At 37.2% G+C, this 16,899-nt stretch overlaps 2 protein-coding genes and 1 long non-coding RNA gene across 3 annotated transcripts; 1 reads left to right on the forward strand and 2 right to left on the reverse strand.

The window, feature by feature from the left end:
* Positions 1–962: 962 nt before the first annotated feature.
* On the reverse strand, positions 963–1,316 carry LOC110385008 (uncharacterized). Its single transcript, XM_021347223.1, has one exon. It carries the CDS (start codon positions 1,314–1,316, stop codon positions 963–965), a length of 354 nt encoding a protein of 117 aa, XP_021202898.1.
* Positions 1,317–3,049: 1,733 nt separating this feature from the next.
* LOC119630095 (uncharacterized) lies at positions 3,050–15,008 on the reverse strand. The gene is made up of 2 exons (XR_005245907.2): positions 14,803–15,008; positions 3,050–3,428 (listed from the first exon to the last, which is right to left on the reverse strand). It is a non-coding gene; the product is annotated as an uncharacterized LOC119630095 (long non-coding RNA).
* LOC101742727 (uncharacterized) lies at positions 3,119–13,262 on the forward strand. Its single transcript, XM_038018408.2, has 3 exons — positions 3,119–3,261; positions 4,742–4,871; positions 13,123–13,262. Exons 1-3 carry the CDS (start codon positions 3,179–3,181, stop codon positions 13,222–13,224), a joined length of 315 nt encoding a protein of 104 aa, XP_037874336.1. The 5' UTR covers positions 3,119–3,178; the 3' UTR covers positions 13,225–13,262.
* Positions 15,009–16,899: the final 1,891 nt, after the last annotated feature.

The raw sequence follows: 16,899 nt of genomic DNA on the forward strand, positions 1-16,899 counted from the left end.
TGGAAGGATTTGAAGTGAGTGCGGGCCGCGTGAGCGAACACTACACTTGCATAGGTAATGACGGGGCGTATGCAAGTTTTGTAGAGTGTCACCTTATCTCTAAGGGACATTTTACTTCGCCTACATATCATCGGGTAGAAAATATAACTCAGAATGACACCGCACATCAAAAGTAAAAGAACATAATACAAATTCAAATATAGTGCATCATAGACAATTTATACGTGGACAGCATCACGACCTTCCAACACCTTCTCCCGATGTACACTCATGTAGCCGAGACACGTTTCTATCTTATACCTTTAAACGAGCAATTCTTGTATATTAATATAATTATATGTAGCTATATAATCTGAATCTCGGAAACGGCTCCAACGATTTTCATAGGGGATTACGGGGGCGATAAATCGATCTAGCTACAATTTATTTTCAGAAAATGTTGTTTTTCGTTCCCGTCCCGACATCTATTGGCGAATAATAATACTATTTTTCTTAATTGAGGGCAACTAACCGCTTTAAAGACACAACAAGATGGCGTTATCACAAAAAAAAACGAGCAAAGCTGGGTCATCGTCTAGCACATGCATTAATCTTGCAGTGTCTTTCAAACTTTACTTTTGATAATGGTTTTGTCATTACGTCAGCTAACTGAATTTCTGTGGGACAGTAGCTAATATTTATTAATCCATGCACGAAGTGTTCATGTATAAAATGGTACCGCACGTCGTCTATATGCTTCGACCTTTTGTTGAAGGATCCAGACTTCACAAGTTGAATCGAACTTTGGTTATCAACATGCAAATTTATTTTTATGTCCAAACCGGTTATTTCTTGTAATAGAGATTTGAGATACAATGCCTCTTTGCAACAGTCTGCTGCGGCTATGTACGCGGCTTCAGTCGACGATAGAGCTACTATAGGCTGCCTATTGGATGCCCATGATATTGGTCCATCGGCTGTCATTAGCACGGAGCCAGAAGTGCTTCTTTGCGTTTTGGATCTCCAGCATCATCCGAGTCTCTGTAACTATCGATATTCTCTATCGGTTTATTTCGTTTGAACAAAATGCCTTTCTCTTTGGTTCCCACTAAATATTTGAATATTTTCTTGACTTTTGTGACGTCTTCTCTAGTGGAGTTTTCTACCTTCCTGCTAACTAGATTGACCGCTTGTGCGATATCTGGTCTGGTTCTGGTAGACAGGTACAGTAAACTTCCCAGTGCTTCCCTATGGGGATATTCCTTTTCCTGGGCAGTTTCCTGTATCGACTTTGAATCGCTACTTGCGGGCGTGTCACAAGATTTGGCATTTTTCATGTTGTATTTTTCCAGTACGTCATTTATGTAGGATCTCTGAGTGAGAATTATTCCTTCTTTTGAGTTTTTTATTTCCATACCCAGATAAGTACTTGGATTTTCATTCTTTTTCATTCAAATTTGGTTTCAAGTTTCTTCAAAATAATTTCGATATTTTTCTTGTCTTTTCCTATGACAAGTCCGTCATCAACGAATAGTCCGATTATTATTGAATTATCTTCGTTTATGAAAACGCATCGATCTGTTTTGATTGTCTTGAATCCCAAATCAAACATCGCTTGGGTAAAAGTTTTGTTCCATGTAAATGGAGCTTGTTTTAATCCGTACATTGTAATATTATAATAATAATAATAAGCCTTTTATTTCATGCAAATAATAGGTTACATACACGTTTCAAGTATGAAGAAGAAATTATAAGAAGAAAAGAAAAAAGAAAAAAAGGAAAGAAGAAAAAATAATAGTGATGCTGTTTACACTTGTTTGCCCCTTTCTCCTTCCTCCTCTCATCCCTCTTCCCTCAATCCCCTCGTTTAAAAAAATATAAATATAGATAGTGCTTTTTAAAAAAAGTTTATAGTGTCTAAAATACAAAAGTTTGTTTACATGAACCCTCCTCAAATTGTAATATTAAATCTGATAAATTAAACTCGAATATAAATCCGTTGTTTAAATGATATTAATCTAAAGTTAATAGTTTGACAGTTAAACTTAATCTAATCAAAAATATTATGAGAATGTCGATCAATTTATTCATGACCACGAAAACTAATTGTAGAAAAGTTTGGAAATTAGAAAATCAAAACGATAAAAGTGAATGCTAAATGAAACCGTAATCAATATTAATCTTTATTAATAAATAACAAATCAAAATATTTTAACACTAGCGGCCCGCTCTGGCTTCGCTCGGGTCTTTAACAAAAAATTTAGGATATTTTTTTTACACCTCGGGTTACATTATGGAGTTTTAGTAAGAATCCCTAATTTTTGTTAAAAAATAATACAGCCTATGTCACTCGGGGATAGCGTAGCTTCCAAACAGTGAATGAATTCTTCAAATCAGTTCAGTAGTTTCGGAGCCTATTCAATACAAACAAACAAACAAATCTTTCCTCTTTATAATATTAGTATAGATAAATCAACTCACACAGTAGAACAAATCTTCCAATGCGCTTGAAGGAGGCACAGTTCCCAAGATACTGGCTACGCTACCTCGTTGGACAGCCAGACTCACTCTCTGCGCAAAGTACCAGCCAGCCTTAGCATCACGTGTAACCTCCTTCAAGCGTTTGGAGATTTCTGATAAAAAATCAGTTGTAATCAATTGTATTTTAAATTTTGTTTTATAAATATACATCAAGAGTGGAAAGATGTTGGACGGTTAAATTTGAGTGGTAATTTAAATTGGGTTCTGTAGGTGATGAGGGGCTATTTAAAAACACCCTGCTTCATTATAATTATATTGCAGATAATTTGAACACTGTTACACCATTATAAAATTATTATCTTTATATTTTGATAAAACTCTTACATGTTGTTCTGACCGGGTCTAGATGAGAAGTCCGACTTTTTCTTACGAGAAGACAATCATCTGTTTTTTAAACATTTAAAATAATTCTAATATTCCAAATCTGTAATCATGTGTCAAGCGTTGCCTGCTATTACATTTATATTCAAACTCCAACAAAAGAGTTTTTAATTTGATTTTAGGAATGAATTGAAATAAAACCTCAATGTTGTACTATAATTTGTCATTTTCTGACGCATAGTGTTTTATTAATATCATCTTTAACAAAATCTTTGATTCTCATAGTCAAAGTTTGGTAAATAAATTTTCATAGGCCTAGTTGAAGTGGCTGTTGAAAATGTCGAACGCACCAGATGATGAAAATGAACCCGAAAAAATGGAAGAAGCAGGGGAATTGGAAGCTGATGTTGGCGCTAGATTGTAAGTAGCTTGTCACGTAGCGTGGGTGCTTAATAGTGTTTGTTCGGGCTTGACTGGAACGTTGCTCTTCCACGGGCTCTAGAAAGTACTCTCCCGTAAACTATCAGAGACTTGCCGGACTATTCATTCTCTTTATTCACTCGCAATATGCACCCAAGAAGCTTCGACTAAACAAAATAAGCTGATATTATTTTGAATCATATACATATTTTCTCGGAAGCATCTTAACTCTGTCACGACTGATTTGATAGTACCGATATATTTAAGTTTTGATGTGATTCAAACTGGTATTTAAATAAGGTGCAGTATATAATTGTAAAATAAAATGTAGTGTGGCAGCCGCTTTGAAATTTTATTGAAATTATTTTCTTAGCACCTCGCTAATTGTAGGCTCTCCTACGATATTTTGGTTGGCTTTTCGGGAGGCTATTTTATATACGTGAGTTTAATAGATCTTCGAATTTTTATATTTTATAATAAATGTTAATTTTAATCAACAATGTCTGTCATGTCGGTCTCGATGCATTGCTTAATTATTTTTTTAATATTACATATAATCGCCCAATCTGCGATTCCGATGACTTGGAGAATTATATTACTTATTTAAAATGATAATCCTGCAGCTATTTGCAGATAGAATTTACGACCTTTTTGTGTGAAGTGGGTAAAGGATGCGCATAGGGATACACAACGCGAGTACCTCAACCCACTTTGAAACACGACAGATCGATGTATCGATTGTTCAACTTTTGTAATTTGCATGTAAAATAAGAAAATATACCTACCTGTAAAGAAAAAAACAAAATACTCAATTAACGTCCGAGCACCGTGGTCGGGTCACTTCCAACTGTCAGTATTTTTCGAATGGATAGTAAACGCACACAGACATAACACGTACTTATAGGTAACACTACGAGAGTCACTAGTATTTGCGGTGGCCGAGGCTACCCTCCGGCCGGGGCTACTCCCCGCTCCCCTATTTAAAACCTTTATAGCTCCAGAATCGTTAAGCAATGAAATACTTATTTGCGTTTTCCGTAATATATTAAGAAAATATCATTTAAGGCGCTTAATCTCTTTTTAAATTAATATTTTAGACAGTATTATTATACAATGCAAAAATCGATTACTCTCTTCACTGAATGACAGACAAAAAATTTATTTTTTATTTTTATTGCTTAGATGGTTCAACGAGCTCACAGCCCACCTGGTGTTAAGTGGTTACTGGAGCCAATAGACATCCACAACGTAAATGCGCCACACACTTTGAGATATAAGTTCTAAGGTCTCAAGTATAGTTACAACGGCTGCCCCACCCTTCAAACCGAAACGCATTACTGCTTCACGGCAGAAATAGACAGGGTGGTGGTACCCACCCGCGCGGACTCACAAGAGGTCCTACCACCAGTAAAACAGATGAGTGATTCCGTCTAAGCAAAGTCTTTTTTAAAACTAAAGAGTATACCTTATTGTTTCTTAGTGACCAACAACTCGCGAGTATAGATCCTCGTCTGAAAATCGACATGGATCCGTTTGCGCATCGAGACTTGCGACCGGAAATGATGTTTATACGAGAGGAGTTACGTCAGGCGAAAATGCAAACTTTGGCCGTTCGTATTTAATTTAACTTCAAACGCAAACTAAACAATTTCCTGAGGCGTCTATTGTTTACGGATGATTTAGTTACGATCCAAGATTTAATAGAGCTCTCGGTACTCTTCTTCTTTTAGATAATTTGGCTCCAACGCCTTTGGCATTGATTTTGCCAATGTCAAAGTATTTACAAAAATAACAGGTGCTTAGAGAGGGAAAAAATTACTAAATCTAAATACAAGTAAATTTGGTCGGTTTTTCCATACGCGAATCTGTGGTTTTAAGAACAGCACAAACAAATATATGTTAGACTAACTACTTTAGAGATAAATATTATTAGCAGATAAAAATTTACACAGAATATTTACATGTTTAGAATAGACTAAAGTTAATAAACAATTAATATTAATAGGTCGGGGAATGTCATTGGGAAGGATATCATAAAGAGGGGATACGATATTGGGGCAGTCGAAGAAAATGTGATCCAGGGTACCCTCATCTAATCCACACTCACAAAGAGAATGGTCACGGACTCTAATTTTGGCAAGAAAAACAGGGGAGCAAACATGGCCAAGTCTAAGACGGATTATAGCTGAGACAATTTTTTTAGGAAGATGGCAGTGGGAGGAAAACCAAGGCTTAGAGGGCAGGGTCGGTTGCAAGTTACCATAATGCTTACCTACTGACTGACGAGAAATCTGCCAGCTTTCATTCCAAGATTGAAGCATATCAGATTTTGCCAGAGAATGTAAATCTCGAGTAAAAATGTTGTTATACTTGTTACAGCCCATAACAACAGCCTCCTTGGCACAGGAGTCAGCAAGCTCATTCCCACAAATTCCGCTATGACTTGGGATCCAGACGAGAGTGACATCAAGTCCGGAGCAGTGACATTGAAAAAGAGTTTCTTTAATTTTTAATATAATTTCAAAATTGACTTTTGAATGCGATGGAAATTTAGTTATGTCTTGAAGACAACTTAAGGAGTCCGAAAAAATTACCGATTTACTTAGACCGCGGGTTTTAATAAAAAGAGCTGCTTCTAAAAGAGCAACAGCTTCACCAGAGTACACAGAGGAAGTCTGAGGGAGTTTGTATTTTAGGGAGATTTTAAACTTGGGGATCCATACCGCAGCACCTACAGGACCATTTTGGGATAGTTTAGATGCATCAGTGAATAGGTGATAATGATTAGGCCATTGTAGTTGTACTATGTTCTGAAATTGTAAATTTGCTACTGGGGAGTCTTTATGGATCCCAATATTCAAGAAGGTAGTGGGACGAAATAAAAGACAGTCAAAAGAGAAAAGAAAGAGGGGGAATTTATCATATTGAAAAATTGGAGAAGCTAAATTTTGCAGTTTCTTATACGAGTTGACAAGAGGAGGTACAGATTTATGACGCCAGTATCTAGAGGTTTCGGTCAGTTGAGCAAGTTGGGAAAGTAGAGCTAAAAGGGGGTGGTTTGAGAGAGAAATTACTTTGTAGAAAAATCTATCAGCTAGAAACTGTCTACGCAAGGCTAAAGGAGGTTCAAAACATTCAACTTGTAGGGCATTTATAGGGGAAGATTTCATGGCGCCAGAGATGATTCTGAGGCATTTTGATTGAATACGATTTAGTTTTGTAAGTGCCATTTTATTACAAGGCTCCAAAACAAAGCAACCATAGTCAAAGTGACTTCTAATTAAAGCATTATAAAGAAGCTTCTGGCTGTAAGGATGTGAACCCCACTTAACACCGGAGAGTGCGCGTAGAACATTGATGCTCTTCTCAACTTTATTGCAGATATAGTTTAAATGGTGAACACCGGAGAGTTTAGAATCCAAGAGAATGCCCAAAAACTTAACTTTACTCAAGACTGGAATAGATTGGTTACAAATTTCAATATTTATTTCAGGGATAACTCTCTTACGGGAGAAAGCAACCGCAGAACATTTAGGGATGGACAGGGATAAGCAGTGATCATTCAACCAAGAATTCAGGTTAAACAAAGCAGAATTTAGACAATTACAAGCTTGTGAGAAAGAATTAGATATGGTATAGAGGGCAATATCGTCAGCATATTGGAGGATATGGCAAAAACGGTTCACAGTAGTATCTAAAATAGCAGTGTAAATATTATAAAGCAGAGGACTGAGAACAGAACCCTGAGGTAGACCTTTCCAGGTTCGATGAGAAGAATTTTCACCTAAGATGCGAACTATAATAGATCTGTCATAAAACAAATTGAAGATAAAATTCACAATTCTAGGAGGCATATTCAGGTTAATAAGTTTTTGTCTAAGTAAATGAAGGTCGACATTGTCGTATGCAGAGGAAATATCTAGAAAAACTGCTATAACATGACGATTTTGAGAGAATGCAACACGAATATCTGAAGTGAGGAGGCTCAGGCTGTCCAATGTTCCGTAACCTCGTCTAAAGCCAAACTGACTATTAGGGAGAATAGACCTGTTTTCAACTATCCATTCTAGACGATTTTTTATCAAATGTTCCATAATTTTAGCTAGCACACTCGAGAGAGCAATAGGTCTATATGAACAAGATTGAGCTGGATCCTTGCCTGGTTTTAGAATTGGGATTATCAATTGAGTTTTCCATGAGGCTGGAATAGAACTGGAGAGAAATATATGATTTAAAAGGTTTAGAAAGATTTTTTTAGAAGAGTCAGATAATTTTTTTATAAAAGAGTACGGGAAGCCATCTATACCTGGGGCTGAATCTCGGAGGTTGTCAAGAACACAGCATAGTTCTGCAAATGAGAAGCTGGAATTCATGGGGTCATTAGAGGCGGAGGAGGGAATTAAGGGACAAGGTTTAAAAGGCACAAAGGGTGGGCAGAGTTTGGAGATAAAATCAGGAAGCCAAGACAAGGAATTAGAATTAATATTATTATCAGATAGTGATTTACGAAATGCTTTTATTTTTTTCCATATCAAGGAGGCAGGAGTTCTTGGGGAGAGAGACTCGCAAAAATTACGCCAAGCAAGAGATTTCTTTTGTCGCAAAAATCTTTTAGAGATGGCCGAAATTTTCTGAAATTCTAGGAAATTCTCTAAAGAGAGAATTTTAGAAAATTCAGATTCAGCCTCCTTGCGTTTTTGGACTATTTGGGAGCATTCAGCATCCCACCATGCTGGTGAGGGAATTTTATTTGAAGCTGAATTCTTTAAGGGAATGGTTAGTTCGGCAGCGGAGGATAAAATGGAACAAAATTCTAGGTACAAAAATAGAGTATTTTCATCATTTGCATCAGGAAGAGATTCAAGATTATTTTGAACTAAAGATGAATACTTTTGCCAGTCGGCCTTGTTAAGTCTGAATTTCAAAAGGGGTTCATATGGAATTGAAGATGGGATGGAAGAATCGGCTAGAGTTAGTAATATTGGAAGATGATCACTGCCATGGGAGTTGGACAGAACAGACCAAGAAATCGAGTTAACTAAAGAGGGAGAGGACAAGGACAGGTCTGGGGCACTTGGACTTTGGGATGGGGATACTCTACGGGTGGGAGTTCCATCATTAAGTAGACACAAATTTAATTCATCAAGTTTATCAAGAAATAATGAGGAATTTGAGTCACATAACTCAGAACCCCACATTGTATGGCGTATATTAAAATCTCCTAAGACTAAGAGAGGACATGGAAGAGAGGTTAAGAGTGTCGAAAATTCTAGAATAAGGTTACTGTTAGGGTGAGGGATGTACACTGAGACCACTGTGATGTTAAAGCAGCGAACTGCCACAATGTTAATTGCTGAGGAATGAGGAGGAAGGGTAATGCGAGAAAAAGATATATTTCTTCTGACCAAGATAGCAGTTCCTGCCCAGCCGTCGTCTCTGTCATCGCGGAGACACGAGAACCCGGGCACCCTAAGCAGAGTATCCGGTCTCAACCATGACTCCGCAACAGCAAAGAGGACAGGGTTATATTGATTAGATAGATAAATTATTTCTTGTTTTTTATTTCTGATACTACGACAGTTCCATTGTAGGACCTTCGTCATTATGCTTTGGTTGAGAGTTGACGAGACTAGAGATTAAAGCGTGAATCTGAATCAAGACGTTGTTCGGTAGTATATCATTGAATTTTGATAAAATATTTAGAAGCAGCATTGACATTAATTCCGCGAGATTATCATTTGTAGCAGGGGCACAGGGGGTGGGAGTGCTAAGAGCACAACCATTGGGTAAACAAGAGTTAGGAGGGCTAATAATATCATTGTGAGCATGACGATCATAAGACTTGGAAAGTATTGGTTTAGACGATTTTTCAATAAAAACAGTTTTTTTGTATGAAGTTGACGGAGTATGACGAGAAGATGAGGGGGAGGAAGACGGGAGGGTATTCGAAGATGGAGCTGATCGGCTCAGGAAGATAGGTTTTTGGGGAAGAGAAGAATTGGCAACATCGGCATAGGAGGTGCGGACTGAAGGAAATCTGCGAGCTGCCTCAATATAACTAATATTTTCTTCAGACATAACCATCTTAATTGATCTTTGACGGGCATGTTCGGGGCATTTCGGGTCAGAGGCGGGATGACAACCAGAGCAGAACAAGCAGGTTATGTTATTTTCTGAAACACTACAAGAATTACCTTCATGGGGGCCTGCGCATCGAGAGCAGCGGGCTTGCGATCGACATTGATCACGAATGTGCCCAAAACGACAACACTTTAAACACTGAATAGTGGGAAGAGTATATATGTTTACAGGGAGGGAAACGCTGCAACAATATACATGTTTAGGAAGAACTTGCCCAAGAAAAGAGAGGACAACTGTACCCGTCGGTTCCCATACTGTTTTTCCATCTATTTTCTTTTTCTTATTCATTCTTCTGGCTTTAATGACGGTGGTTGAAACAGACCGACACTCAATCCATGAGACTAGGTCCTCAAGAGACCACTCTACAGGAATTTGTCTCACGACACCCATCCTGGTAACTTGAAAGCGTGGAATAATTGCTGACAATTTGTTAGATGAAAGTAATGGGTTTGTTAAAAATGAATTCGCTTCGTTATATGTTTTAAAAATAATAGCAGCCCTATTTCTACCCATGTTTTTAATTTCATCTATCCCTGAGATCTTACCATTGTAAATAATTTGAGCAATTTTAAGGGTACGGGTGTGGTTCGAAACTGGGGCAAAGTCACCATCTGAACGAGATACATGGACAACAAAAGGGCCAGAGTCAGTTTCAGAGTAATTAAGAACTGAATTGTTATCAAAACCTGGCCGGGTGTAGGTATGTTGATTAGAGGCAGCTGCCGGTAAATGTGGAGCTGATCTTTTTTCTGGGACGCTTAATACGTCTTCCGCAGGGCGTTTTTGTGAAGCTTTTACAGGAGAATTAAGTATTAGAGAAAGATCGTCCATCTCTGAATCTAAAGAAGACCTCCCTCTGTCCGGCGGGACATTTTCGCCCACCGAGGACGACATTGACATAAAAAATACACTTACCAGTTAAATGAAACTTAAACTAATCCACCACCAACAAAAATAGGGCAACACAATTCTTAAAAACACAGAAAAAACGGGAAAAACACTAAAAATAATCGAAACGCGTGTGATCTGACAGATGTCCAACTACCCTCTCGAGCTCTCGGTAGGTAGGGAGCGATTGATACCGGGTGTATTTGTTGTCGTTTTTATTGACATTTAGAATCGTGTCTCGTTTTTGCGAGATTTCTTTTTTTTTATGTATGGCAATTGTCTTCTGAGATGCCATTGTTGCCACTGTCGAGCTTATAAAAATCATAAATAATTTACATACATACATACATACATTCATATCCTGTTATTAAAAATGAAATGGAGTGAAATGAGATGAAGTTGATTGATTGAAGACTTATAATTTGGAATTAAATTAAATGAAACGAAATGAGATGAGATAAAATAATGTCTCAGTAAAGTGATGGTTATTTAATGTGAGACTTCAGTGGACTTTTAGATAGTAAGGATCCGACAAACTAGAACCGGCAGCTTTTTTATTTTCATACTTGTGTACGTTCACAGATGGTAACAGGTTAATATGCCGCGATTATTACACAGAAGGGTCAAAACGAATTTAAATTAAATATATAAAAAAAAATTGTGCGCGTGCAACTTGGTGCACGTAAAAGAAGTGAAACTTCTTTTGCGATGTGTACTATTGTGGTTTTCTTCATTTTTCACCCTTAAATTAAATTTCTCTTGTAATAGCGAAAGCTGTGTATAAGAGAAATAACCTCTTCGCCATTTATATATATTTTATAATATATATAAAAAACTAAATGTATATTTTAAAAAAAGATAGTTAATATGTTACTGTCATCTATGCAATGAGAAACTAATAATAAGCCATCTAGTGGTCGACACCCGTAAACAGAACGTGTATAAGAGAAACTACCTAGCTCGCTTTCTCCCTCTCTCCTCGGTCAATTGGTTCGCGAGACGCTGTGTCTATTTTCTCACTCTCACTCTTCTTAAATTATATCTTTTCTCTCTAGCCGTAACGAATCTGCCGCGAGTTAAATTTTCCTCCCAACGCGCCAAAAGAAGTTTCACTTCAATAATATTTTAGACCGCTGGCATTTTATTTTTCACTTCTTCTTCTTTTGTAATCGAAGAGTTCATGATCGAACATACATACAATGCATCGCCACACAAAATCGACATAAAACGCTTGCGTTTTCATTTAATATAAAAACATTAGTAAACAATCAGCTATCTCTCATCTAGTTAATACATATTATTGTTACGACTTCATTAATTAAAATAAGTGCTGCAGTAAGAATGTCCTCAAAGAAACTTTCGTTGGAGCATAAACTAGAGACCGGTCGATTCACAGACGAGTCAGGTTTTAACTTTGATTTTAGTTATGTTTTATTATTTTACAGTGCCGCCATAATTTAACTAGATGCCGTATACTCTGTGCTCCGCAAACTATTTTTATTACACAACTCGCTCCGATGGCGGGACACGCCTCACCATTTTAAATATTTGTACTAACTAGGCAAGTCTAGGTTTTGCTGACCGTTCTTTGATTTGAAATTGTTCCGATCACTATCAAACTTCATCACCCGTCAGGCCAATCTGAAGATATCCTTCAGATTTCATCATAATCGGGTCAATAAAATGTACAGAAAAAGTACATTTATAAGAAAAGCTTTACTTGTGACCAATGAGTGTAGGCTAAGACTTATTTTAAATTAATAAATATGTTATTTCCCAACCTTTTATTTTGCTCTGTGGCAAATGCGCAAGCCGCGCGAGCCAAAATCAAACAGAAGAAGAAATATGTTATTAAAACATACGTAATATTGTGCATTAAAAATCCCATTGCAATATTTCTATTCCATCTCCTCTTTAGCTCCGTGAATCTCACGAGACTGCATTTGTGTGTGATCTTTAGAGAAAACATTAATATAATATTTATGGAGTGTACCTACAGCTTATATTCTCTAATCAAGTCTTTGATATCAAGTTTGATTGGGTTCTCTGTCGATGTTATTATAACTTAGCGCATCCGTGTTGCGCGTTTCATTCGATATTTGTATATGAAATGATTTCGAAGGTATTGTGTACGCGTTATATCGATAGTTTTCTAATGAAATACGTACTCAACAATTGTTTACGATTGATTTCCACGGTGAAGGAATAACATCGTGTAATAAAAATGAAACCCGCAAAATTATAATTTGCGTAATTACTGGTGGTAGGACCTCTTGTGAGTCCGCGCGGATGGGTACCACCACCCTGCCTATTTCTGCTGTGAAGCAGTAATGCGTTTCGGTTTGAAGGGTGGGGCAGCCGTTGTAACTATACTTGAGACCTTAGAACTTATATCTCAAGGTGGGTGGCGCATTTACGTTGTAGATGTCTATGGACTCCAGTAACCACTTAACACCAGGTGGGCTGTGAGCTCGTCCACCCATCTAAGCAATAAAAAAAAATGTAGAAAGTGTAGATATTTTTGATTGAGTATTGATATATATTATGTTCTTTTTTATTGCTTATATGGGTGGACGAGCTCACAGCCCACCACTTAACAACCAGGTGGGCTGTGAGCTCGTCCACCCATCTAAGCAATAAAAAAAAAGTTAACCTGGATCTTTCTGATTCGTTTCCTGTTTTTGTCGAGAAGTGTTCTGTATCTACTAGGCTACTAGGCCCCCCCCCCCATTTGATGGATTTAAGATTCCGAACTCATGTGTGAAGGTGACGTTGCGAGCACAGTTCCCATCTAATGATGTCATAATAAAGTATTACAAATTTGTAAACTAGGTTCGTCGGGCTGCATTGAAGAAACTTCTCCTTAAAGATTTTATGGAAGAAGACTGTGAATTGAGGAATATCGGTTTAGCCTACGCTCCACCTGATCCTTGAAACATATGAATTGTATTAAAATTTGATAATTGAAAAAACTGTTTTTTTATTGTGCACAATGCAACTTGTATGATGTAATAAGCGTATTTAAATAAAGAAGCGGTATTAATTGTAATTAATTTACTAACCAATATTCTGGTTGTGGTATTAAGTCCAAACATATATAAATGTATATAAATTTTGTACACGCTTTTATTGGATTAGTATGTTTCTTATACAAAGGGATCTTGGAACATCATTTTAACTGACTTTAAGTTGTCCAATTAAGTTGTTACTTTAGTTTAACTTGTTACTTTAATAATGAGCTTGTTAGTTTTGCACTCGATTTATAGCACGATGATACTGCTTTTATTCACCTTCGTCTTGTTCTTGTGCGTTACATTCTTTTTTGTTTAAGTTATTGCATAGCTTTTATCGCGGGCTTTGAGCGCGGCGGCCGAATCAAGAAATTCCGTAACGAAAATAATACCTAACATCCCCACTCCGCCTACCATGTAGCTCGCGTTCAACTCATTCACACGTTGCGCTTGTATAGTGTTTGTGAATAAGTGCGCGGCGTGACGTCGTACTGCATGCGCATCATGGAAACTCTATCCATCTCTGTCTCGCGCGGTTTAGCTTATGAGTGTGAAGAGGACAGTTAATGTTTTGCTTTTGTTAATGTTTATAAACATAGCGTGGTCGTATTTTATTATTGTTTTAATATTAAATTATCATTGTATAATTATAATTGCATAAGTTGATAAAAAATGCTATGCAATAGCTTTACCGCGGCAGTCCCCGAGTGCCACACGTGTTTTTTTTTATTGCCCGTGTAGGCAGATGAGCTTATGGCCCAACTTAATTTAGTGGTTACTGTCGCCCATGGACTTCAGCAATGCCAGCGGCAGAGCCAAGCCGCTGCCTACCAAAACAGACTTGACAGAGTGGTCGAGACCGCTCTATTAGTGAGGGCATTTAGGAGGAGGTGGATGTAATGGTCTTACGACATCCCGCCATTTCTCTTTACGCTGCTACAGTTACCAATTTGGGTGGATGGACACCTTTCTAGGGCTACCTATACCATAGAATGCAAGTATGACTAAGACTAGACATGTCGGTTTTGTATAAAGTAATGGTATACCAAAAAAGAGAAGAGAACGAAATCTTGCGTATGGATTGTCGAACCGAAATATTTGTTAGCTCGTCTCCAAAAGTCGTGGCAAGATCCATGTGAGCGTTCGACCAGAGCAACCAGAGGACGGCGGCCTCTAATATTGCGTGTTTCTGGTCCACAAGGAATCCAAGTTTGGGGCTAGATGCTGATCTGTGAGTTAATCCCGATTATTTACTCGTACAAAGAGATCGTTCTCGAAGTCTAGACGGGAATTACTTATTAGACCAAAATAAACGGAAAACGATGTTCATTTAGCTACTGAACTTAAATAATAAGCTTCTTTGTAAGCTCATCTGTCGTGAACACGTGTAATAAGCGGGGAGTTGAACCCAACGCCTTCTCGAGCCCGCAAACTCCATATCAGTTGATCTTTATTACTTTGATTGATCTGAATACTCGTGTTAACTAAACTTATTACTCACCTTAAAAAAAATAGACATTATTGCATATTATATTAATTTTTGGAGTTGTCGCTGTACCACTTACATGTCGATGTTTCGTTAAACAAAGCAATTTATTGTGCAAGTTTTATATTTAACGTGAAATAATAATAGAACAACATTTACAATAAGAACATTAGGAGCATAATTAATTGTACACGGTTTTAGTTTTGGCGGGTTTTCTGTCTGTGAACCACAGACTATAGCAAATGTGTCTAGAGACACTGCCAGTCACTATTTCATATTTAGCTCTCGACCTTACTCTTCTTCGAATTCTTTTTCTTCGTCTTCCTCGAAACTTCTTCCACGAATTCTTTTCAAAAATTTCAAATCCATACGTTCTATTTAACATTAGAAGGGCTCTAATTGAAATTAAAAACTTGTGGTTGATAAATTCTTGGATATGTTAATGGCGAACATGTGCGTGAAAAAAAGAAGGCGATTATTTTAGTTGTAGGGACTTTTATGTTATGTTATGTTATGTTATGTTATGTTATGTTATGTTATGTTATGTTATGTTATGTTATGTTATGTTATGTTATGTTATGTTATGTTATGTTATGTTATGTTATGTTATGTTATGTTATGTTATGAAGAATGGCGACATCTTAGAAGTCGTCGTGGCCTATAAGACGTCCGGTGCATTCGTATATAGCGATGCAACGGTGTTCGAATCCCGCAGGCGGGTACCAATTTTGCTAATGAAATACGTACTTAACAATTGTTCACGATTGACTTCCACGGTGAAGGAATAACATCGTGTAATAAAAATCAAACCCGCAAAATTATAATTTGCGTAATTACTGGTGATAGGACCTTATATCTCAAGGTAGGTGCGGCATTTACGCTTTAGATGTTTATGGGCTCCGGTAACCACTTAACACCAGGTGGGTTATCAGCTTGTTCACCCACCTAAGCAATAAATTAATCAAAAAAAATCCGAACTGATGATCACGACCACTCTGCCAAGAGTGCAAACCACTAAGAAGGAGAAACTGTTATGTCTGTAGCAATTAATGCTATCTGTGCTCTTTTTCTAGAACGAATCCAATACAGGTTGTGCATTATATTAAAAGCATACGAAATCTTACGACAGAAGCCTTTAGATATCTTGCGAAAAGCCGTGTACCTACCATATGCGCAGAGCATAAAATTAAATAAGAATAAGAAATATCTTTATTCCTACAAACACGAGAGGTTGATTTATTTATGGAGGCTTATTCAAACGACCTTCACCAAGTTGCACTAATCAAAAGAAACTGGTTTTATTACGTGTAAGTTTTTGTCAAATATTTTTTATTTCCATAGTCCAAGATCTCACAACTTCGAGAACTACGCCATTTAAAAAAAATACGATATATAAAGGAGAAATATTGAGGATTAATAATCCCAGGCTGAACCTCGTGAGCACGTTCCGTAAAGCTATAATAACCTATCGAGGTTACTAACAATAGGTAAGCAAATAAAGATTAAAAATAAGTATGCTTTTTTCCATAGGACTTTTAGTTTTGCCGGAAATCGAGAATAACCGTTTTTACCCTTAAACGGACCCCCAACCCCTTCCCGACCTCAGATCGCCCGTAAAATATTTTTCTTTCCATTTTTATAATATTGTCCTCCTTTTCTAATGGGTTTCATCCTACTATATTTTTTTTCACTTTTATTTTTAAAGGCTTCTACCCTGGTCTAATAATCACAGTAGCAGATAAGAATGTTGTATTCTAATTGGGCTCATGAATACCTTAGGGCAGGTGAGTTCAAATTTTAAGCTTACGTATTTCTTGTTTTTTTTGTGTGACTGCGTAACTTGATATATTTTCGTACCTTTCGACTTTGAAATGAACTATCTGTTGCGCCGGCAAGAGTAACGGCATCTGGCGTCGAATAGTGGAAACACATCGAAACGACTGGTTTTGCCGGGAATGTTCTCGATAATTATAGAGATGTCGTATCGAGTAATAATATGGCGATAATATGGCGTCTTTTGAAACTTCAAATGTAGTACCCGTGTGCAAGCCCCTGAGGTTTCTATGGTGATATTATATATTTAAAATCTTACGTCGTGCATGCAGGGACGTC

The sequence above is a fragment of the Bombyx mori genome, chromosome 21 (genome assembly GCF_030269925.1).
Source record: "Bombyx mori chromosome 21, ASM3026992v2".
NCBI lineage: Eukaryota > Metazoa > Arthropoda > Insecta > Lepidoptera > Bombycidae > Bombyx > Bombyx mori.